The following is a 23,899-nucleotide window of genomic DNA, read 5'->3' on the forward strand; positions in this document are numbered from 1 at the left end:
TGGGGACGGAGTTTGAAATGACAGATGAGAAAAAGAAATAAATTGAGCAAGAGTGAGAACGAAGGAGAGTAAGGGAGGGAGTATAGAGAAGACACAGAAAGGAAAAGTAATGCAACAGAACTGCCTTAGGGTTACAGGAATGTGAAGGTTCTTGAGTTCAAGAGAGATCGAAAGTGTGTGTGCGTCTGTGTGTGTGCATGAGAATAGTGGGGCGACTGAGGAGAGTAGCCATAGAATTAATTACCCAATCAAGATAACAAGCCAGGGAAAGACATTAGGGAGGTCACAGGACAATTAACCTCTTAGTTGAAATCACACACACACACACATACACACACAGAGAAACTATAAAAAAGTCAAGGAGGAAAAGGTAAGAAAACATAATAACTGTAAGGTCTGAAGTGCTTTTATTTTGAAGCATTTCATCCAACTACATTGTTTTTATCTGAGGGTTGGGATGCTGGGGGCAGTTAAAGCCACTCTACCTGTCCTGTTCCAGAAACTTTGGCAAAGCCGCATTGTTTACAGTGGGATATTGAGTGAGGCGCGGGGCTCGAGTGGAGTGGAGTCGGATGTGGTTCACACATTCCACCAGAGACTCAGATTACACTGCAGGAAACACCGGCCCTGCAAGACACACACTGCCTGACTCCGTGATTTATAAACACACCGCTCTATGGGACACACAAACTCTCAGAAACGCACATTAAAATCTCAGCCACTCGCTTCAAGCCAACGCTGCAACTCCTTCTACAACTACTTTCTTTCCTTTGCTCAGTTGTGTCCGCCAACAGTAATAATGAAAACCTATATGAAGCTTGAGAATATAAGTAAGAGTACTTTAACCACAAGCAAAGACCATATCCATTGAACTTTTTCACATTTTGTCACATTACAATCCCAAACTTTAATGTTTTCTTCTTTAAGATACTTTGTCATTTTTGTCTGAATAAAACTTTATACTGTGGTGCTCAGAAATCCACAGTAACTGGTAAAGCTGCAAGGATCTATAGCTTAGGTGAGCAACCCTGTTGTACAGAAGTAAGCAGGCCTTTATCAAAGACTAGCAAGAAGAAAGGCATTGTTGAAAATCATAAGAAGACTTATTTGTAGTTGGTCAACAAGCCAGAAATCTATATTTTTAACTTATATAAAAGGAAACTTCATATTACCCCCAATATTCCAAACTTGCACTGAAACAAGTCGGTAGTAGCATCATGCAGTTGGGACACTTTTAATAGGCTGGGGCAATGAGACATGTCAGATTAATGGGAAGCTGGATACAAGCTAAATATAAAGTGATCCTAGAAGAAAGCTTGTTGGAGGCTGAGATTAACCCTCCAGCAGGGCAATATCCCTGAACATTATTATTAAACTGTCTCTTTTATTCTCTTTTGCAAAAAGCTCAAGCTCAGTTGGACTGGTTGGAGGCCATATTTGGAGATCAGCCTTCGTGTCTCACCAGATTCTCAGCTGGATTTAGGACTGAACTTTGACTGAGTCATTTTAACACTTGGATATAACAGAAACATTTCCAACATAGCTATGATTGCATGTTTAGGGTCACTGAAACTTTGGAAGGTAAGCTAAAGTCTTCTGCAAGTTTGACTTACATTTAGCTCCATTGAAACGGCCATCAACTCGGCCCCGTATAGCAGTCTCTTGCTTAAAAAATATAAATAAATAAATAAATAAAAAATCTGCCACCACCAAGTGGAAATAGGCCATGTAGGTTTTCTGCTGCACGTATCATGTTGCATCAGGTGAAACACCATTAATAGTAGGTTTTCAATACATTTTTCATTTTTGGATGATAGACTGTATAGTGCTCAGAGAGATATTTAAAATATGTGACATTGTTTTAAAACCTAACTTTGCTTTAAAACCACAAATTTACCTCTGACTTTTATGGTATGTTCTTTGGACTTCGCTATACGCTTTTGTTCAACATACTGATTAATTCATGCAACTTTGACAGCCTAGTAGATAATCTTTGTTATGCCCATGTTCATGAAGCAGAGATGTATTTATTTATTATAGATAATTTTTACCAGTAGCGTAAGTGCAGGTTGAAGGTCACTTAGACACTAGCCCAGAGTCTCCCCTCATCTACATTCACCTCAGCACAGCAAAGCTGCTTAGCAGAGACCTTTGAATAATCAAATCCAGCTGGGACAAGGGGGCAAAGACACGAGCTGACACAACTCACCTTTCTCTCCCTCAGCCTGTCAACAAATCTCATTTTTGTTCTCTTCCAACTCTGTGTTTCCTCCTCATCTGGCAAGTTTCTCTCGTCAGGCCTCAGTACGGCCTGCTGATAGCACAGGAATCTCATCCTAGGATCCTCTATGCCCCTTCACAATCTCCATGGTACATTGCTGCCAACAACTTACTGTAAGGTGGCTAGAAAACAGCCGTCTATCAAACTACAGGCAGAACACACAATAGCACATTGGAAATATGGCTCACACTCTCAGACGTATGGAAAGCTGCCCGAAGCATGAAAAAATTGAGAGACTGCCTCGTCTTGGCTAGACGAGTCTTCCTGTCTCAACAACCTTCTTATCTATTTGCCAACAACTTCATCAATGTGTCTTCAAGTTTAAACACCTTGAAATCCAAAGAAGCTCTTCTCTGCAGCCACATATCTCTGCTTTTCTATGGGAGCAGTACCGGGTCAGACTTTGGGTTGGACTGCCGAGGGGCCCAGGGTGGTTCCGCTCTGACGGTAGGAGGAAACTCCTTCAGGAAATACCAGACTGCCAGACACACACGCTCACATACACACACAATCCACAATCTTACTTTCTTTTCTAGTACAAGCGGACCTAAACGCTCTCCACAAACTCCTCAGGTTAAAAGGACTGCACTGTTTTAAGAAGCATTACACTGAAACAAAAAAGAAGTGCACAGTTCTGTTCCGTGTGGTCTCATATCCTCAGGTATGTCAGTGCGCAAGCTGAACCTGCGGGATTACACAACCCAGAGTTTGGCTGGTGGCCAGTCTGTTTTATGGCATCAATTACAGCTAACTTTAACGAGTCGGCTCAATTAAACAATAAATCACCGCAGAGCCAAGTTTCTGCCCCTGAGAGCAAAACCTTTCCACAAAGACCAGTAAAAGCTCACAGTCATTTTCTGCTAAAACTGTGAGGATGTCATGGAAATTAGCATGCAAGAAATGAGACCCCTTCTTAAGAGAATTTACAAGCAGCCTTGCACTTTATTTATTGAAACAGCTTTAAAAGCACTATGCTACCATGATGATATTTGACTTATGCAAACACCATTTTTACTAAAAATGAAAAAAATGTCAAAAGGTAAAACTTTCACAGCTTTTTATTCTTCAGATGCATCAGATTTCAGGACAATTCTGAGCAAGTGAAGATAAAAAAAAAAAGGATAGTGATGCCTCCTAAAACCAATTCTGCCCTCCTTCCTTGACATTTAAATCTTTATACGTTGGGAATGACGCAGGGATCGCAGCCTGTTTTGCATGCTTTTGGCCACTGTTATCAGTGACGCTCGGCTCCTCTTTAGAATAAAAGTTCTCTGCAGATAAGCTTCTGCTCATTTTAATACTTTCTTAAAATTATTGAGATAAAACAAAAAAGGTCAGTATAGAGGGAAACATAACATACAAAATAGTTTTATTCATCTGATTCCTGAATGTCAGGTATTATTCATATTTCTGAACACTCAATATAATTGGATGAGTTCAAGAGTTATTTCTCTCTGACTTAATTAAAAAGGGGATTTTATATTTGCAAGATTCCTCAGATTGCACAATATTTGGCACATTTATAGAGGCACATGTTTGAAGCTCAAAAGAAACAACAGAAATGCTTAGAGATTTATTGCAGTGCCTAGAATCTTGCCAAAAGATTTTCTCGAGTGTTTCAGTCTTTGTGTACCTTCATCTTTTGTGTAATTTTAAGTTGCAGCTCTGCAGCTGACCACAGGAAATTCTAATCAGCAGTGTGGCTTTGCTGCTTCCCTTTCCCCTGCTGACCTCCTCCCCATCTCTCGGCTCCACTATAGAGATACCGGGATCACATTACCAACTCCGGGGGTTAAGGGTCAATCCCATTTTTCAGTTCTCCTCACCCTTTTCCCCCCTTGTAGACTCTTTCCCAGGGGTTACAGGCTCCTGTCACCTAAATTCACATCAGTTCACACGTGGCAAGGGAGTGGTGTCCATCGGAAACCCTCCATCTCCTCTCCCACACATTTTCCTCCTTTTGCGTCGCCCACACACCCACTTTAGTGTCTTCTTGATAGACAGGTCTCTGATCTCTGGGATCATTCGCACAAAGATGTGGACACGGTTAAAAACATGCTTAAAACACTGATGGATTCTCTCCGTTACTGTTCTGATGTGTTTCTGTTGAAGTTAAATATTATTGAGCAGAGGGTCATGTTACCGAATTCCTGCACAGAAAACTTTTCACTGAATATTATTGAACAATAAAAAGGAGAAGCAAAAACTAAGACAAAGAAGAGAATGTCATGTGTATCATCTTTATACACAATTCGCTTGTGATTAAGTCCCGGAAGGATAATTTTTGTGCATATGTTAACAGTTTTCTTTAAAATACTTTACCGTACATGACATACATGTTTATATTTAGGTCAAGATCAAGGAAAATTGGAAAATTGGGGCTTTGCACACATGGCTTGATATAGAAATTGGTGTCTATCTCCAGTGGTCATTAGGAAAGAGGCGGCAAACAACCTGGGCAGATCATAGGGCATCATGGAGTTTCACAGTACAAGAAAAACAATACACACACCCCCTTTGAGGGGAATTTTGAGTGACCATTAAACCCAACATAGATATTTTTAAACTGTGGGAGGAAGCTTGTGGATTCGGAGCAAACCCACAAATGCGTGGGGGGTCCAGAGCTGCAAAAAGACAGCAGGATGGGATTCAAACCCAGGACCTTCCATGCTGCAAGATAATAATGGTTACCCTTCCAAAATATATATTTGATAAGAAAGTCTAAATATGTGTATCTACAGTTTGTGGTAATGAGAATAAAAAATAAAATTAAACGTAATAAATATAGTTTTACTATTTATTAAATGGTCTGCAAATTAGCAATAAACCATTTCATATCTTTGATACTATGGTACATAATACATAATTACAAAATGAAAACAGTAAATAGTTAGATCTGGAATAAATAGATATTTCTGAAACAATAATAGAAGGAGATCCTTCTATTCAGCTCAACAAGAGGCTACACATTGCATGCTGATTTTAGCTCATACAGAGAGGAGATGGCTTACACTATTTAGCAAAGCTGCAAGTTAAGAAGGATTTATCTTTACTCTGAGATACTTTGAATGGCATAAAAAAGAAACTGAACAGAAAACCTAAATTAAACTAATTTGCTATATTTTGGTTGAGCTGATCTGACACCATTATATAAACCTATTTCCACATGTTTTAGGCGCAGCCAGTAGTAAAGGTATACCATTCCTAATTCTCAGTAACAGAGCTGAAACAGAGAGAAAGCCTAGCAGCTTTCTTTCAGCCAATTCACCCAGCAGTGTGCAACAACTGGAGGGGGAAGGGAAATGTTACTTTACTTTACAGCAGAAAAAGCTCAAGTCATTTTGGTATTTTCTCTGGAATATCATTAGGAGGACTTCAAACTGAGGGGATTGTAGGAAAAAAAAAATCTTTTTGAAACCATAACAGCTTAAAAGTTTGGGATACCTAATGACACCAAAAGGTTGGTTGCCAGAAATAAGCTAAAAATGATCAATCTAGTTAAAGCCTACATTAAAGAACCAAAAATCTAAATAAATGAATAAACAAGACATTAACAACAACAAAAGAAAAAAAAACTAAGACCTGCTGTAGCTCCATTTTTCAAAAAATGTAACTTGAATTGTTCTAACTGGAAGGGCTAAAAGCCTTGGCTGACTGTTGAATGTTGGAGCATTTCCATAGCTTGGACGGACAAAAATTACTTGGATCTTAGCTGTTAAAGAAAGAACAATGAGTGTCCACATGTGACCATTAAGGCCAATACAAATTCAAATAAACAAGTACTTCCAAAAAAACTCTTGTTGAAAAGTATGTGGACTCAGAAGGTAAATAATTTTTTCAAAGATCTGTGATTTAGTCATTAATAAGGGTCAAATTCCTATTAAGTTGATCTACCACATGTACGGTATGTGTCCAAGCTGACAAAGAACATGCAAGCACAGAAATAGCATTATTTTACTTTAGATTTGGCTTATTTCAAGGATGTGACAAGCATGTTCCAAAAGGCAAGAGAGCCTCTCAAATCACAGCGTATATGATAGAACACCGATCTCAGTATTAACATGTGCGGGTTGGTGAGTTGAGGAAGAAAGGTGTCCTCAAAGAAGACCCACTTTAGATCTTGTTGTGGTTTATCAGGATGTAATCTGTTTCAATTACAGCTTGACTGTGAATACAACATGAGGCTTAGAGTTTAATATCAATAAAACTGGCAGGCAATCATTAAATGCACTTCCACACAGAATCCCTGTATGTTTACCATAAACCAGATTCTGTGGCTGAGTTTCATTTTAGCACAATTCATCAGCACTTTTATGTACTTATGCAGAGCAAAATATGTTGCAAAAGTGATAATAAAGAGTATTCAAAATTTCATGCCATATGTCACGAAATTCAAGTTCTCCTAGACACACACCTTGTAATTATTATATAATAATGTCACAAAGATGCTTACAAGCTGCCTGGGAAGATCATGAAACAAAACCTGTAATATGAAAAAATAAAAATATAAATCTAACAACATGAGGAATTAATTACAATAAGCTGTCTCATATTTAGATACGTTAATAAGAAGAGAATATGGCTGAACAGCTCAAACTGTATGAAAACTGAAAAAGCGTGCATAAAAATGTAAAACTGCTACTAGGATATCTTTTATTGTTCTCCATCATTTTCCTTCCAGCCCACAGTAACTCTGGCTGTCAGCGATATTTCCAGACAACTAGATTCATTACAGTGAATCATCTTGGAAAAAACACCCCAAAAACAGCCCCCCCGCAACTCTTGGGTTTACAAAAACCATTCCAAATAATGCTTGTATTTAATAATTCGTTACAGTGGAAGTCCTGCAGGCCTCTGTCAAACATCCAAACTCAACGCTCTTAGCCGGTCTTGTGTTTCAAGTCCCATAAATTCCAGCAGCGGGGTTCGATAAAGCTTGTTCAGTGGATAAATCACGCTGCTCATAAAAGACATTTGCTTCTCTGTGTCTGTCTGGTGTTCAAACATTCACCTCCATCCATCACCGAGCCAAGCTGTTGTCAGAACTCTAAGGTCTTGCTTCTAATTCTCCTTATCGCTGGCTTCCACTGAGAGGAATCTGAGGAATCCTAGAGCTCCATCTTTTTCCGCAACACCCAATATGACAAGGTGAAACACAGACATGTGCTTCTTTTAAAACACAGACTAATTTCTGGCACATAATTCGCACAAATTGATTCCAGATGTTGGAGCTAACCACTGCAGCAAAGCAACAAGTGTGGAGAAAAACAGAATAAATGACGATGATGTGTGAATCTGAGCGCAGGGACAAGGTCTACATGATAATAAAGTCAAAAAGTGGCTGGCAGCCGACAGCCACCTCTTGTTTTAAGACCTGTAGTGCAGCTTAGGAACTCCACCCAGTGAAACAGCTCGAGCTTGCTGCCTCAGCACTTCTCCATCCAAATGGCTGCGGTTCAGTTAGAGGTCTTGCTGCCTCAGTCCTGAGATGGAGCACCTCGGAGAGCCAGCAGTCTTAACCGGCCCCATGGCTTCCGCCACAGCCTCTGACTGACACCGCTGCACTGCCAGGGACGTAAAGCTGGATAATAATAGCTGCTCATTCCTCTCCACCCCTGCCGCCCAGACAGGGTCAGAACGTCAAAGACCGTATTTAAGTGAATGATAACTGACAAATGAAGGTGAACGCTTCAGCACACAACCTCAGTGAAATACGATCTATGATTCCAGTTAAACATATTTAGCGGGTCATAATCTTGGCAGGTTACTGACTCTGACTGATGGATTTTGTGACGGCTTTGTAAGAAAATAGTCCCTTTAAATGGAAAGCTTCTGGTCTACTCATTATAGAAGAGTGCAGCCCAATGCATCATTAAGCTGCTAGTTTGCAGGTGCAAATTTACAGTGAGTAAAAATAAGTAATGTATCACTACCATAGCTGCAAGTCACTGAAGCAAATTGTTGACAAGCTATAAAACAAGAGTACAAATTAATCAAGGGGAAAAATTACCCAAAGCCATCAGCTAGGACTTTATGAGATCCATATTTTGTTTTTCCCATATTTTGGAAAGACAAAATATGAGATCCATATTTTGTTTTTCCTGATTATGTCTTCCAAATAATCATAATTTAAACATGCAATATGTTCTTTGCATAATGTTAATGCACGCTATTTTAAGAGCAGATCTGCTAATTTGCTGTTCACACAGATTCTGATTTAAAGTAGTCTTTTAATTTTGCCTGAATATTCTTTTCACTAGCATTTTTCACGTGGCCCAGTCTAGCTAGAAACTGATAAAGAATCTGTGGAGGTAGATAAAGATTTAGCATGATGGCAAGGAGGCTTTTTCAATCTCAAATGACTTGGAGCTCATCACCAAACGTAAATTGTCAAAATACCAGTGAAACCTCGCAAAGATCTGGTCAGAAAAATACAAGCAGGGTTTGACTGCTGTAATGCCAAATTCATAGAATGTAAAGTAAAAAATGTTATGCATTTTTATAATTTCCCTGATTCAAACTGAATTTTCTGAAGTGAGGTCAAAGCCAGATTTATTGGCATTGGCTGGTTGACATTATAGGTAAATGACAATCTGCAGCGTACAGATGCATTTTTTTGACTAACTCTGGTTACAAAAGTCTTGTATATAGCCGGAGTCATGACATGTGGAAAGATTTCTTTCTTCTTTTAGCATTAATTACAATTGACTATTTGTAATTAATTGCAATTGTAATTTAGTAAAATCGGTTTACAATTGAACCTGGCACTTTTGCACTAGAGTTTGATTTTTTAGCTCAACAGAAACCTAGAATGCATGAGGAAAACAATATAGAATTAATTGTAACTTATTTCAAGCAACACATTGAATAAATTACTTTTGTCTTTGTCAAAAATATGGTTTGCTATGAGCTAGAACACAACTTTTCATTATTCGCTTTGGAGATATGCATCCTATTTTTTCTTGAGACTGGCATAGAAATACTTTTAATATTATAACTAGTTGCTTCAAAGCAGGGAAGTTTCAGCTAAGATATAGGCAGCCCCATTGGTTTAGGAGCCTCTTCAGACTAAGCTCTGAACTGGATACCCATGCAGAATTTCAACCTAATACTGGGAAACTGAAATAGCCTCCATATTTCAGGCTTCATTGAGTAACAGATATTAGGCAAAAACAGCAGACCAAGTTTTAGAATCTCTGGTGCTCAGGGACAGTGCATGAGTTACTGCCTGCCAGGACCCATAATATTATTAGCACGCATGTATAGCAGGGCAGACCTGTTTTTCCCATTGTTAGGATGAATACTGTCCACCATAGAGGGCTCTGACAGTGTGGTTTCTAGAATATTAGGGTTTCTTATTACGTCTGAATGGGCTGTCTCAACCCTGGTTCCCTAATTGCATCAGAATTTCAAAGCCACGATTTACGTGAAGATGGAGTTGCATAAAAAATAGCACAAAAAACCTGCTTCAAAAAGCTCATAACATTTTGATCATATGTAAAAATTACACTGCTCATTTTGTGTGCTAAAGACTGCACTACAAGGACCCTGGGAGGGGATTTATGAGGTCTAGACCGTCTGCATGGAATAAAATGTAATGCAAAACCTACTAGTTTTTTCATTCATTCCTTAGCACAAGGTGCCTTGCTTCTGCTACTACCCAAGGTACTGCACTGAATGCTGGGACGCTTTAAAAGTCTACTGCAATTTATACTTCAGTCAATTGTTCTAGTCTGTTTGTGATGGCAATTTCAAAAGACTTGAAATGAATCAGAAGTTTATAAAGCTTCGGCATCATCTAGATCAGGGGTGCCCAAAGTCGGTCCTCGAGGGCCGGCACCCTGCATGTTTTAGTTCTCTCCCTAGTGGTAGTAACAACCTCCTCAGCAAGTTAGGCCTTCTAATAAGCCATCATTTGATGCAGGTGTGCTAAACTAGGCCCTCGAGGACTGACTTTGGGCACCCCTGATCTAGATATTTTGATGGAAAAATTACAATAAGGTCACATCTGCTAGTCATGTTATATGAAATGCTTATGAACTCTCACCAAAAGAACTATTTGGGTTACATGTAGAAGGTTGGAAGTTGTTTTCTACAGCTGCATCAGAACCAGACTGTCTCTCCCTTTGTTGTTAATTCTTTATCCTTGGTATAAAACTCATGTGTTGTTTGTGCCTGGGAGAGCTTTGTGAGGTTTTCATCCAGACCTGCTTCATTACTGTTTGTCCTACAAGCTCTCTGTATTGTGCACAATATATGAATAAACCTGATTGAGTGATTTCACCTGAATGGTGCTTGGAAATAGTATTTTTTTTCCACAACACATTCACAATTGTTTTTATAGATATCTTCTTTTACTCTGTCACTTTGCAAATATAAATAATATTAGTAATCATAAATGACATAAAACATTAAGAATAATTTAATAGCAGTTTATACAAATCTGGTTTTAACTTAACTCTAAAAATTCTGTTGCAATATGATGAAGAAATCCAAACATAAAGGGCTATAGTAATTTCTCAGATAGAAAAAAAAGCTAAATTGTGAGCATTCAGAACAGTAAATTTGTTGTTTCAGTCACCATAGTGTTAAAAACATTGTTAACTTCATTGTAAGCAGTGTTGGAAGTTCACAAAATTAAAATGATACTCAATATGCTAGACTCAGTTAAATCTGTCTATGTATTCTTCAAAACGTTCATAAGTGTATGGAGCATGTTAACAAGCATGCATGTTAACATGCTTTATAAAGCATGTTAAACTTATAAAAACAAAACACTTAATCTTATGTTCCTGGTTTAAACCAAAAATTGAGAAACATTCAAGGTTTCAAAAACAGAAAATGTATGTATGTATGGTGTATGATATTTAGGCCTATTCAAACTCATGCAATGCATATTATTTATTTATTTATTTATTTATTTAGAACAGACAAAAGTAAAATCAAGAAAAATAAAATAAATGTTAAATCATCATGCCTAAGTGACATGCAATTTTGTATTATCTGTTTGAGTTATCAATTGTTTCGGAAATTAAAGTTAGCTGATTTAGGAAAGACACAAAGTAAACAGAAAGGATGTAATAAGCTGTATTAGGTATGATTATCTACTGTATTTTCAGCAGTGCTGTGGAAGTATGCTGTTACCAAAAGCTAGTTTTAAGATTAGGTAACCGTGCTTATGTAGTTCACAGAAACATTTTGAAATAAAGTCATACTCAGTTATTCTGATTTAATCAGTGTATTATTTTAGTAAATCTCCGTAGAATAATATAGTTGCATTAATTATATGTGGGACTGTAACTTTTTGTGATAATTTACCTCCATAATTAAAACCAGCAAGATAAATACATTGATAATACAGCCGTTAAGTATGTTTGTACAAAATGGAAGTTGGTGCAGACTAAAAGGCAATCCATTTGCTTAAAATGGGGGTACAAAATAGCAAATAGTTGAATTGACTGAAAGATGACTTTTGAATTACTGAGCACAGAGCTTAGATGTTTTGGCATGCAGGTTAATGTGGAATAATAAACTTTTGCAGTCAAATGCACTGCGAGTATGGTTTATCACCCTATGAATGCATCACTAGTCCCTTCCCAACTTGAATGCATCACTAGTCCCTTCCCAACTTGAAAAATTTCTACCAATCATGCTGCGCAGAGAAGAGGAATTAGGGTATTCCTATACAACAAGCTTATTAGTTGGCTGCAGACAACAGCTGATGTTTTTTTTTTTTTATCCTGGAAGGATTTAACTGATGCCATTTTTAAACATTTCGCCCAAACATCTCTTAGCACTATTTACGAGCATTATGATGAGTTTTACGGGATGTATTAGGGTTGACTGTTTAATTAGGTCTATTGAAAAGAAATCTAGTTTTTCTTGCTAACAAAACCCTAATTAAAGAAGGAAACAAATTAAAGGTTCTCCTTTAAAGAAAGCTAGTCAAAAGGATCCACACCAAAAGAAAAAAAGGCAGGTCAAAACACTTCATTTGAAAGCCATATGGAATGCATTCAAGATCAATGTTGATATCTGACTGTGTCATAGCATACAAGTGTGTAATTGTCCTTTAGGCTGAGCTATCTATGTCTGACAGTGCCAAACATTATTTAGAAACTTTATCAGTCAGGTATGCCTTTGTTTCACTGATTACCTCAACAGGTGGGTCAGCTATGCTGCCAACTGTCATAAAAAGTTACAACACTTAGCGTTCTTTATTTCACTGGATCACTGGAACCATTGTCTGAGCTTCTCATCATGTGACGACATGACTGATGACGTGAGAGAATATGCAAGCGGGAGAGGCTCTGCTGAATTCGTTAAGCTCATCTCACTACAGGTATGACAGCCATCTGGGGCAAGAAGGAAGCTTGGGTTTGCGAGTTTCGCACATGCGGACCTGGCCAGGCAGTTGACAGGTGCAGAGGGGCGGTATGTCAACAATGTTATTTTTAGGGGTTGATGTGGGAGCGTTTTATCCGCAACTGCTCCCTGGGTTTTGGAAGAGGAAGGTAGAAAAACTGCTCTGGCAAATTGTCATACATTTTGCCACGTGTTATGCATTAGGTCAGAAAGAAGAAGTTGATTTTCTCATTTTTTTTCCCAGGATGTCTCGACTGAAATCATCTTATCTTTTCAAAAAAATCTAAATTTACAGCTTTGAAATGTGTTTATTTTCTAAAAGCAATGCAATTAGTGCTCAAGAGCATTACCCCTAGAGCCAGTAAACAATAATCAATGCACCACTAAGCAGCTACAACACATCAGATGTTGCTACAGAACGTTGTACAGGGCCACAGCAAACACAACAATAATTACTTTCATAAAAGGCTTTCTTTTGCATGTAAACACATAAATCTTCATGTGCAATTAGAAACTGTAACCTTTTAGTTGTCTCGCTCAGTCACACAAACTAAAAGATGTTGCATCAATGGTATGCAGCACTCCTTCCATTTGCACTTGTTTGTCACTGAACAAGCACAAACTTGTTTGCAAACTTGTTTAAAACAAAAGGATAATCCGTCATGTATTGACAGCACTGCAGGGAATGCCGGTACGTGACTCTACAAAAGCCTGATTTATGTTTAATACATGGGAATTGTGGTGATAATTCCCTCCCATCAGTCAAAACATCTCACGGAGATAAAAAAAAGAAAAAAAAGCCTCCCACTCATGCCACTGCAAATTGGCATTCCAATGTGATCATGCAATCCTGTTGTAATTTGGTTTTATAGAGAGAAGCTTAACTGACCTAAAAGAAAACGACTAACTGCACCTCTCTTTACTCTAATAAGTTAGAGCTGCTGCGCTTTGTTCCTAAATATAAAAACCTAATTATCTTTGTTGGGAGGTTCTTATTGAATATTATGCTTACAATTCTTAAGATATGAATTTCTTATCATTAAATTCTCAAAACAAATCTGATCAATAGCAACACGCTAAAGAATATTAGACAATAAACAACTTAACATTGCAAGTTAAGAACAGGTGCTACTACCTAACACACCCAGCTGCCAAGATGAAAATCTCCCCAATCTGTCAATATACCAAGATGACATCTAGATCTTAACGATAGGCGCTACAGTGAACTGAAATGAACTGCTACTGAGCACCAGGCTGAAAGATGTCATACATTGAGCACGCTTTTACTGTAAAATGCCACGGATCAGGTGTAGATCTAGGAAAACAACTCCATGCTATAGTTTCAAGATTTTAGGTAATAATGAAATCAAGCAATTGCAAACTCAGCTGAACGACAACTGCAACACGTGACCTTTACCAAACACTTAGTGTGTGAAAATGTAAGTACACCCTTTAATTATGTACATTATACTAAAACCAACTTTGCCAGTAATAACTTGCAGTAAACAGCTTTTGTTTTCTGTCGTGTCTGCTACTTGCCTCTCAAATCAATAATCATCAAGAGATTAAGGGTAATTTAGTTTCTGACAAACTTCTTCTGGATATCAGATGACTCACAGACCAGGGGACAAGAACCTATTTAGGCACTTCAGGTGAAAGACATTGGAAAAAAACAGAGGCGTAAAAGTCAATTATATTAACTGGTAGTTTGTTTAATCATCAATTTCCAGAATCTTTGTCACTGACGCCAAAATATTCAAGTCAAAGGTACCCACAAGCCACAGAAATAACAAATAAATACTAAATCAACTGACGTTATGCTGTTATTTTATTTTTACTTTGTCAACAGTAACCTGATAAAGCAACATTTAGATTAAACAAAGTACTCAGAAAAAAAATAATTAAATGTTTTTTAAATGGATTTAGATAATTATTTTATTTTATTTTTTTGATTTTGCATGTTTGCCTTAATAATAGATAGCTATCCAGTTCACAGTTTTGGAGAACGTTTGACAAGTAAATTAACCAAAGGCCGATTTGTAAGTACAAAATTCTGCCTTTGACAAAAAGTTACTGGATAGAAGCAAATTTAAAGCACGGTCACTAACATATGAATATTTTGTACTCTACATATCATTTTCCATTAACCACCAGTGGTGGTGGGCCAGATTTGTACTATTATTGAATTGCAGAGGTAGATCACAAAAAAAAAGGCTAGGTGCCTCGGATGGCCCCAGGGCCACACAGCTGTCATCTCTGCTTTAGAACCATTGAGAAAATCCACTGAAACTCAGCAACGGCACCAATCAGTCACTCAGATTTCAGATTTCAGACATCCTTGGCAATGACTGAAAGACAGCCTAAAGGATGATTATCTCATCCTTCAGACGGAATTTAGACTGAATAAAAAGCTGAGAAAAAATTTGCTAAACTAAATTTGATCCTGAAAAGATTAAGGAAACCACTTCAAGTGAGAAGAGACAGAAAATGAGGCAGAATGTCGGCAGATGTCCAAACATTATGTAGGTGGAACATCAAGTACTAATGTTTACCTGTCTAAGAAAATCCCCACAGGGAATCATAGTTGTAACAGTTAGACTCTTTGAAAGTGCTTCATTGCAGCAGAGTTAGAAACAAAGTTTTGGAGAGGACTTATCCCAGTGATGTAAAAACTTAAAAATGTTAAAGGAGTGATTATCGAGTTTCTCATCAGACCTGAAGGGATTGGTAGAGTAGTCCCACCCCCTCAGCCTTAAATCAACTTGGCCTTGTTATGACTGACCTGGCTGTGAAACAAGTTGACAAATAGGTGTGAAGCAGTTGGGGTGGGGTGCAGTACAGGGCTTTTTAACCAAAAGCAAGTGGACATATTGGTTTTGCCACACAAGAGCACAAAAAGGGGACAAAAGAATCTCTAACAATACATTTGAGAAAAAAAAAACCTCTCCATACTTGTGTCACTTATCAGCACAGTGCATTGATTAACCTAAAAACTACTTTGACCTAATGTACCAAATATAAAGCAATGGCTTTTCTCGTGCCTTTTTGATAATAAAAAGAAGCAGAGATCTACAGAGGAGTGTTTTATTTGATGGAGTGGATCTTTAATCTCTAGCCCCTCATAAATTGATGTCCTTGTTAATAGTGTTATTTGTGTGCGGCATTAGACAGGGAACTGTCCAGAAAGATAGCTCTTCATGGCTCTGCCTGTCTCAAGGAGTCAGGTTAATCTGAGCTACAGTTTCTTCCTAGAAACTGATCTCTTTTGATCCCTTTTCTAAACGTTCTTCTGCTACTGCTCTCCAATTGTGTCGTCTGCTTTTATTTCATCAGTTAACTTTATGTTTCTCTAAGATGTTTTCACTTTCCATTGAAGCTACATCTGGTTTGATGTTCTGTTTGGTTGTGGTGTCTTCCTTTTGGGAGGAAGGAGAGTATCAGCTGTGATAAAAAAAACAAACCTAAGCCATTACTTTTCTCTCCAAGTTATGCATTCACACATTAAACATATACTAAAACAAAACATGTTAAAACAGTGATGTGTTCCAACATTTTCAGTCAAATACAAGTAATACAAGCTGCAGATACACTGTTTATTCTTGCAACTTTCACAATATTTAAGATTCATGGCAGCCATACTGAATTAAAGCTAGTGTTTTCTTGGGGAATGTTGCTTCCAGGGGGTGTAACCATTTGGTCTTTATGCTTTGAAACCCAGAAAGTTCTGATAACAAATATAACAATCCTAACATGTTGTGTCCTCCGATATATTATTTATCAGTAGATGCCAGATACAGATGGAATGCACAACTTTGTCTTTTCTAAAACTAGTAACAGTTAACAGATGCTCAGTTTATTCTTGTGCTACTTTCTTTCAGACAGAGATAGAAGTGCAACCGACTAAGCTGCAGAAATGGCTTTGGAAAACTGCACACACTGACAAGACGAGGAGGCTTAAAGACAGACTGACAGACAGCTTCCCATTTATCACCAGTCGTCCTGTTTGGTGTGAGAGTTTGGACAGGAACCACGGAGTTGTCACTCAGCCCACAGCAGTTTATGCCCTGCAGTGACAAATGAACTATGAGATATGACAGCTAACCTGTATTAGCACAGATGCACACAAGAGTCGGCACGCAGGCACTGACTAAGTGAAACACCCGTGCTCTCTAAAGCACAGAACGAGATGATCTAAAATTGGGTTTATAGCAGTAATTAGAGCTTAATTAAATATAAGGCTTTGCTTGGCTTCTGTTTTCATCTGACCATATATATAAGGTTTTACATGAAATCCCCTTAAATCTGTCTTAGTAGTTCAGTTTTTTTGCTTCTGACTTGACAACTTGAGATATTTTTGCAAGTTTTCCACTGACGTCAATTTCTATTGTCACTTGAATGCCAGGCATATTCTTTAGTTGACTTCCTGTGTCAAAAATATTACTCAAAGCACTCTACTTGTTGGGAGCTATAGCCACATGCCTGCATAAGAAAGTTTTGTTAAAAATCAAACACTAGATCCTTTGCATTAGGTAACTTAAAATTACATAAAAAGAGGGGGTGTTCTTTTCACCATGTAAATCTTAAAAAAAAAAGGTTCAAAAGTAACAGTAAAACCTAAAAATAAAAACATTGTGTATGTGCATGGTTATGATTCTGGACATCATTAGGCAACTGAAGCTAGTTCACCAAGGTTCAGAGTGGCACCCCTGAGGCTGCTTACCTGAGCCAAACCGCAGTGCAGGTAAAACCCCTGCAGTGCGTCTGGAACAAATGATGGTTCCTCCGTGCCTTGACAGTTGGAGCAGTTTGAAAAATTAAAAACAAGTCTGACGGCTCACATCACATATCTTTCGATTTCACGTCTCCAGAAAGTGTGGGTAGTTACATGTTGTCAAGATTTAACTTTTATGCATTGTCTCATATAACCACTTCCACGGTGAAAGACAAACCTGATTTAACATCCCTGAGAGAGCAGAAACACACAAGAATGGAGAAAGAAACACACATGTCCATTTCACCCAGTTACAACCATTAGCGCTTGACTCTTTCTGTCCCCAGGGTTGCAAAGGACAAACAGACAGGGATAATGATGAATTGCACATATATTAACACGCAGCCTGAGGTGACAATGCAACTATGCCAAGCAAACCTTTTTGCACAAAGCCCCCAAATGGAAACACATCCAAATCTTCAGAGATTTAAACAGCAAGCATGACACTGGATGTGTATGAGTCAGCTGGAAGCTCAGGAAACACACGGCACCCACTCGATGACAGGTATTTCCACTTAAGGTGATTCACAATGGCGAGGTATGAGCACAGTGTCAGCCATTTCCTGTTTGGGAGTTCAAAGGTTAAACTCTCTTTGGTCTCTTTTAGAAATAAGGAGACAATGACGGTCTACCCACTGTAACTGAACCGTTGAAACCTTGTCGTTACTACAAGCTTTAACCTCTGAGCTATTCAGGTGATAGAAACTCTGCATTACCAAAATACTCTTAATTTAGCAACAAGAATTTTAAAATCATTTCACATTTTAAGGAAAGGTTTATAGATTTAGACATGTAAAAAAATGGTCTATGTAATTGTACAGACCTACACTTTCATATCAACAGTCACAGGAGCCTGCTGTATGTTCCATCATAACACTTTAAGATGTTTTGCTTTCAAATGGTTATTTATGTTAATCTTTTCATACAGTGAAACAAATGATTTCAAATTCTTTTGAGGGCTTTTTAAATCAGGCTGAGATACCTCCATAGTGTTCTTTCTGCAGGCTTTTGTTAAGCCATTTGATCTCAGTACTAGATAACACTTGACAGCTTTAATTATAAAGTAAAAAATGGGTCAGTCTATGAAGCAGTATCCAAAAAAAGCTTTTCTAATAAAGTCAGTTTTTTGTCTACCCTGAATCTTCAAAATATCGATTTATATATTTACAAGTCGATTGTAACCCATCAAATTTCAGAAATACAAAAAAGGGATCAGCATTACAGGTGATACTGCCAGGATGCTGACATATCACAAAAGCAACACCTTAACTTTTCTTGGCCCACAGGTCAGTGTTGACTCGATCAACAGAAGGTGTATTTTTGTGTGTGGATTCAGGGTTAAGACCCTGAATGAATGAGCTGACATGCAGAGAGAATACAGGCACAGGTGTGTAACCAGCTCTGTCATACCCTCAGCAGTCAGTCAGCAGGACCTCCTTTTTAATCCCCTGCCGTCACTCAACTGAATCTCAACCTTAATCTCAGAGGACCAAAGCTCATGGGACGGGAACTTCTGGCTTTTAACCAAGAGTTTGATGCATAATCAGAGCCACAACACTTTGGGGTAACCTAATACCATCAGTAAGGACTAGCTGCAATGCCCTTTAGAGACCTTAAATGCAAGACCCACCTCCTATCTTCTGAGACAGACACATGATGTACTTTCTGTTGCACAAGATAGCTTGCTCAGCCACAACTTTGTCATTGGAGTATATACAGCTCCTGATTGATCACGATTAGCTCCCTAGGAAGGTACATGACCTCATCATTAAAGGGATGTTTTTTTGGTTGGCTTTAGTGAATATGTGCAGCCTTTCTGAATTAATTGACAGGATACAGCCGACATTACTCTTAAAGAGGTGGGCTGGCTTGTTCCCAGCAGCTTTAAAGCATACAATGAGCCGCCTGAAGCTGTCAGCTGCACCCTTTATGGCTGATAAGTGTATGTTCTCAGACACAATGCCCGGCAATGACACGTAAAAATATAAAAGAAAATTTAAAAAAAACTAAACAAAACCTATTTCTCACAAGGTAAGGTCAAATATATAGAGATTTACACTATAATGTGAGATAAATTTAACAAAACTATATGGATTTCACAATTTTTAAAACAATGTCGTTCTTCAGCACCCACTGCAACTTCTTACATGTCTAGGAAGTTGTAGTACAATCATTGCCTGTTTAATGATTGGACCTGTTAAACTATCCATGAAACAGGCAAAAACTTGAAGAACTGTAAATAAAAAATCTAAATTAATTAAATTAAATGGAAACCTTGACAACAGTCAAAGTTACCAAAGCTTTGACTGTAGTTATGAGGTTAAAGGTCAGACATTTTGACATGGGGACATTATGGCAAAATTCAGTTTTGAATTTAGTTGATTAAATTTTCACCCATTCACACTAAAATTTATCTCAATGCACTTTACAAGACAAACCATCACCAGAAATATACACTTAAATGCAGTGCAATCAAATAATAAAAACAAAAGGTCTCAAAATGAGAAATTATTAGGTCTCATATGAGTCATGATTGAGTAAAAGTTTTAATTTGAAATCTTTTGATGGATGCACAAGAATTAATGTCCTTTTCCCAGCTTTTCCAGCCTGTATGGCACTTGTGATATGGGTGGAGATTCAGGCTTTCTGTGTCTCTCCAGAGTTAAAGGGGCAGAAATGTAGAAATACTTAAATACAAAGAAGAAGCTCACCCTGGTTGTCTCTACAAAGTAAATAAATGGAAGAAGAGTAACAGTAGAATGATTTAATTTAGTCTGAACTGAGCCCTTTGGGTTCTTTCCTTCTATGGAGAATTTAAAAACTTGTATGTCATCAGCAAAATAATGCTGAAATCTTATTTATCAAAAAATCCAGTTTGAAAAACATATCAACATAATTGACTGCCCAACAATATGTTAAGAAAAAGAAACACAAGAGACCATGACATGATTTCTATGTGCAAAAACTGAAGCAAAACTTAAGTTGCATTCTTTTCTTTTTGAATGTATTCTGATTTGATTGTTTATTTTTATTGGTTTATCTTCTATTGCACCATTTAGCATCACACTGTGAATGTGGCTCTGTGTTAGTTGGTGTGGGAGTATGAGGAGTGGGAGAGAAAGTGTGGAAGCTTTCACAATCTTATATAGTGCATTAATATATATTAATATTTGCAATGGACTAATTTGAACTCTGGATACTTTTTCCTTTTAATTTTGAAGAGATGTGTGTTTTTATTTTCTGTGAACAGAAAATTATTGTTTTGAAGGAACATAAACTGAGTTCATGAAAGGACAAACCTGCATCCCAAAATGTAATCCTCTTTATGTGGAAGAATGGATTAAAATTCTTCCACACTGATGTGGAAGACTGATAAATATTTCCAAATAGTGTTCAGCTGACACAGTTGACAAAGACAGCAAAGTACACTATAATAATTTCACAGATTTGTTTTGGATATATAGAAAAATATGCTTAGTTGAATAGTTGCATGTAAAAACGCTACACTAAACACACAATAAGAAACATGGCTTACCACTTCAGTGGGACGGAAAAATTTTGGGTCCACCTTCACGTGTATCACGCCAGTCTCTTTGCAACGGCCAATCTCATTTTCATCCTTCCCCTCCCACCTGGAATATGATAAAATCCACATGAAGAAGCTTTCCACATTTTCTGTTTATACTTTTTTGTACTCCATCATATTTTTGCAGTTTCTTTCTTTAAAGTTTTTAAGTCAAATTGGAACCAATGCAACAGGCATTACGAACACTCATATACCCCTTCATGTTATGGTTTTGACTGCTCGACAAAAAAGGAAGAAAAAAAAAGGGCAGTGAGTGCAGCTTCTATTTTCAAATTTAAGGTATTTCAGTGAAGATTTTAATCTCTCTCAGGCTGTGATCTTACACATTATAAAAGTGACCTGTGTTGTGTTGTATTTGTGTGTGAACACTCACACAATGGTCTTTCCCACATGTTTAAAGGCCCTCTCCACAAACTCCCTCACGCTGTGAACCTCCCCCGTGGCGATTACAAAATCGTCTGGCTCCTCTGACTGCAGCATCAGCCACATAGCCTGAAAGAGACAGAAACAGGAAGGTCAAACCACAGAAAGATCATAAAGACAGTTTGGTGCTCCACTCTGGACACTGCCCAGCTCTACTCTGACAGACAGGAAGTGAACCTGCGACCTCTGAGCGGGGCACTCGCTTGTACCTCTTTCCTGACGTCACCAAGGAGACTCATGGGACACAAACTGTGGGAAACGATGACCGATCACTCCCAGATCACTCCCACAGGCCCCAGTGTGCTACTGCCACACACAAAAATGCACATGTGTCTTGAAATCTCAAGCATTAAGAAGCGCTGCACGACTGTTTTAATAAACACTGTAACAGTGTTGCTACTCCCAAAATACTCTGTTACATGGGCGCCAGCAGAGCAGAACTGCGGACCTCTGGGACATTCAAGATAGCAAGACGAGAGTCATAAGGGACACAAAGACAGACAGACAGACAGAAAAATGTCTCTAAAATGAAACATGGCCACAAAACTAGCTTAACATGAGCCTAATTGCAATTAGCTCTGTGAACTGTATTAAAATCTTTCTTAAATTTAACAAATTATAGCATATAATATAATTCAGTTTGATTCAGCATATTTATTTCAGTTCATACAGCAGTCAGGATGTGAAAGTAAGCCATATGCTATTTCTTCCTAGGGTTTGATAGCAGGAAAATAATGGATGTAGTTTTCTTTATGGAAAGCCATTTCATCTAAAATTAAATAAATATATAACAGTTATTAGCAAATAATTAATACTTCATCAAATAAATTATTGTCAAAATGAATATGCTAGAATATGTTCTCATCTTAACTTGTCTTTGGGTTCTTAGTGTTCTGTGTTCATGTTTTCTGATTTGCTTTGTTAGCTTGAAAACACAGCTGCAAGTTCAGTATCCTGCCACTTTCTCTTTAATATTATGTATGTGCTTGTTGTACTGCAGTTGTCCACTGGGGACAATGAGAGCAAGTTTTTTTGTGTAGTCAGCTCTGTTCTGAAGAAGAAGCTAAAACCCTGTGAAGTTAGCAATAATAGCTACCTGATGAAAAGAAGTGTGGTTCACTGTGAATATGAGTACTGAACAAGAAAACACAAAAGTATGAAAAAAAAAAAATAATAATAGGAGTGGATATTTTGTCAATCACAAATACATATACTGCGTGTTTCACTAAGTGTATTGAGTTATTGGAATACTTAAAGTTTTCAATGCTATTTCAATTAAATGAACAAATAGCTTAATTTAACTTAATGATAAATACATTTTACTTTTGAACTTTTCTTTATATTTCCACTGTCACATGTAATAAAGTAAAATAATTTCATTAAAACTTAATTCTGATCATTGGTAATAAAAAAAAACAAAAAAACAATTGTGTTCCATTCTTGTTGTCCAGCAGTTTGTTGAAACATATTTGTTAAATGTATACTTAGAAACAAATATTGAACCATACACACTTCATTCTGCCTTTCTAACTATTAATTAGCTTAAGCAAAGCATTTTACTCAGGGCTATTTCCCCCCATAGCTGTGGTTGGGTTACTTTACTCTCTACTGTCAGCTTAGCCTTTTCCAAAACATTTTTTACCTCAACTGATAAAAATGATGGCTGCTGCACAACAGTTACAGGTTCTCATAATTTTTGAACAGAAATGAAAAAAGCAGAACTAATTTGATGGAAAAACTGCCCCAGAGGAGTGTTATCAAGACAGTTTATGTGCTCCACTTGCAACAGTAGCTTGCATTGGAATCTGAACATGTGTGCATATGTTTGCCACATCAGGATGCTTTACGATGTGAAGCAGAAGCTGTCGGCCTTGCTCAGAGCATTCAGCAGATGCTATCTTCTCTCTGCAGTCATATTTATTGACGCGTCTTTCACTAAAGTAAAAAAAAAAAAAATAAAAAATCCAAAATTCTGGACACCAGGAACTCCTTCTGTGATCAAATTCTACCTCTCAAAGGAATAATAATTTAAAAAAAAAATATTGCTATTCAATTCTTGAATTAACATGGATTACTCACAATTAACTAACATGGATGAGTCAGCAACTGTGTCATCTTTTTCTCCAACATTGTTTGGCCATTTGAGATAAAGTTATTTTAAAGTTATACATTAAATCTAAATACAAGTTAAAATGACAGATGAATCAATTGACTACAATTTCCTCCTCATACATGTAGAATATAAAAGCAGATTTAGAAATATAACTGCAAAGTTCTGGACTGACAGGCTATCTCTTTATATTTTTCTTCCTGGCAGCCAGTCTTTTCTGTTTTCCTATTACAGTAGTTCTTCGGGCTTTCTGAACATTGGTATGTTACGGAACTGAAGGACTATATTAAGGACTATATATACTAATTGTGTTACTAGATAAGCACATGGTATGCAAGCGCACACAAACACACAAGAGTGGTG

At 37.5% G+C, this 23,899-nt stretch overlaps 1 protein-coding gene across 1 annotated transcript in view; it reads right to left on the bottom strand.

The window, feature by feature from the left end:
* gmds (GDP-mannose 4,6-dehydratase) overlaps window positions 1-23,899 on the bottom strand; it is a 165,887-nt gene that overhangs the window by 21,845 nt on the left and 120,143 nt on the right. Inside the window, exons 8-9 of the mRNA XM_044128217.1 lie at window positions 21,377-21,495; window positions 20,953-21,049 (exon numbers count right to left, since the gene is read on the bottom strand). Coding sequence (XP_043984152.1) covers window positions 20,953-21,049; window positions 21,377-21,495 — 216 coding nt within the window. The remainder of the gene's footprint in view (window positions 1-20,952; window positions 21,050-21,376; window positions 21,496-23,899) is intronic.

The sequence above is a fragment of the Gambusia affinis genome, linkage group LG10 (genome assembly GCF_019740435.1).
Source record: "Gambusia affinis linkage group LG10, SWU_Gaff_1.0, whole genome shotgun sequence".
Lineage (NCBI taxonomy): Eukaryota > Metazoa > Chordata > Actinopteri > Cyprinodontiformes > Poeciliidae > Gambusia > Gambusia affinis.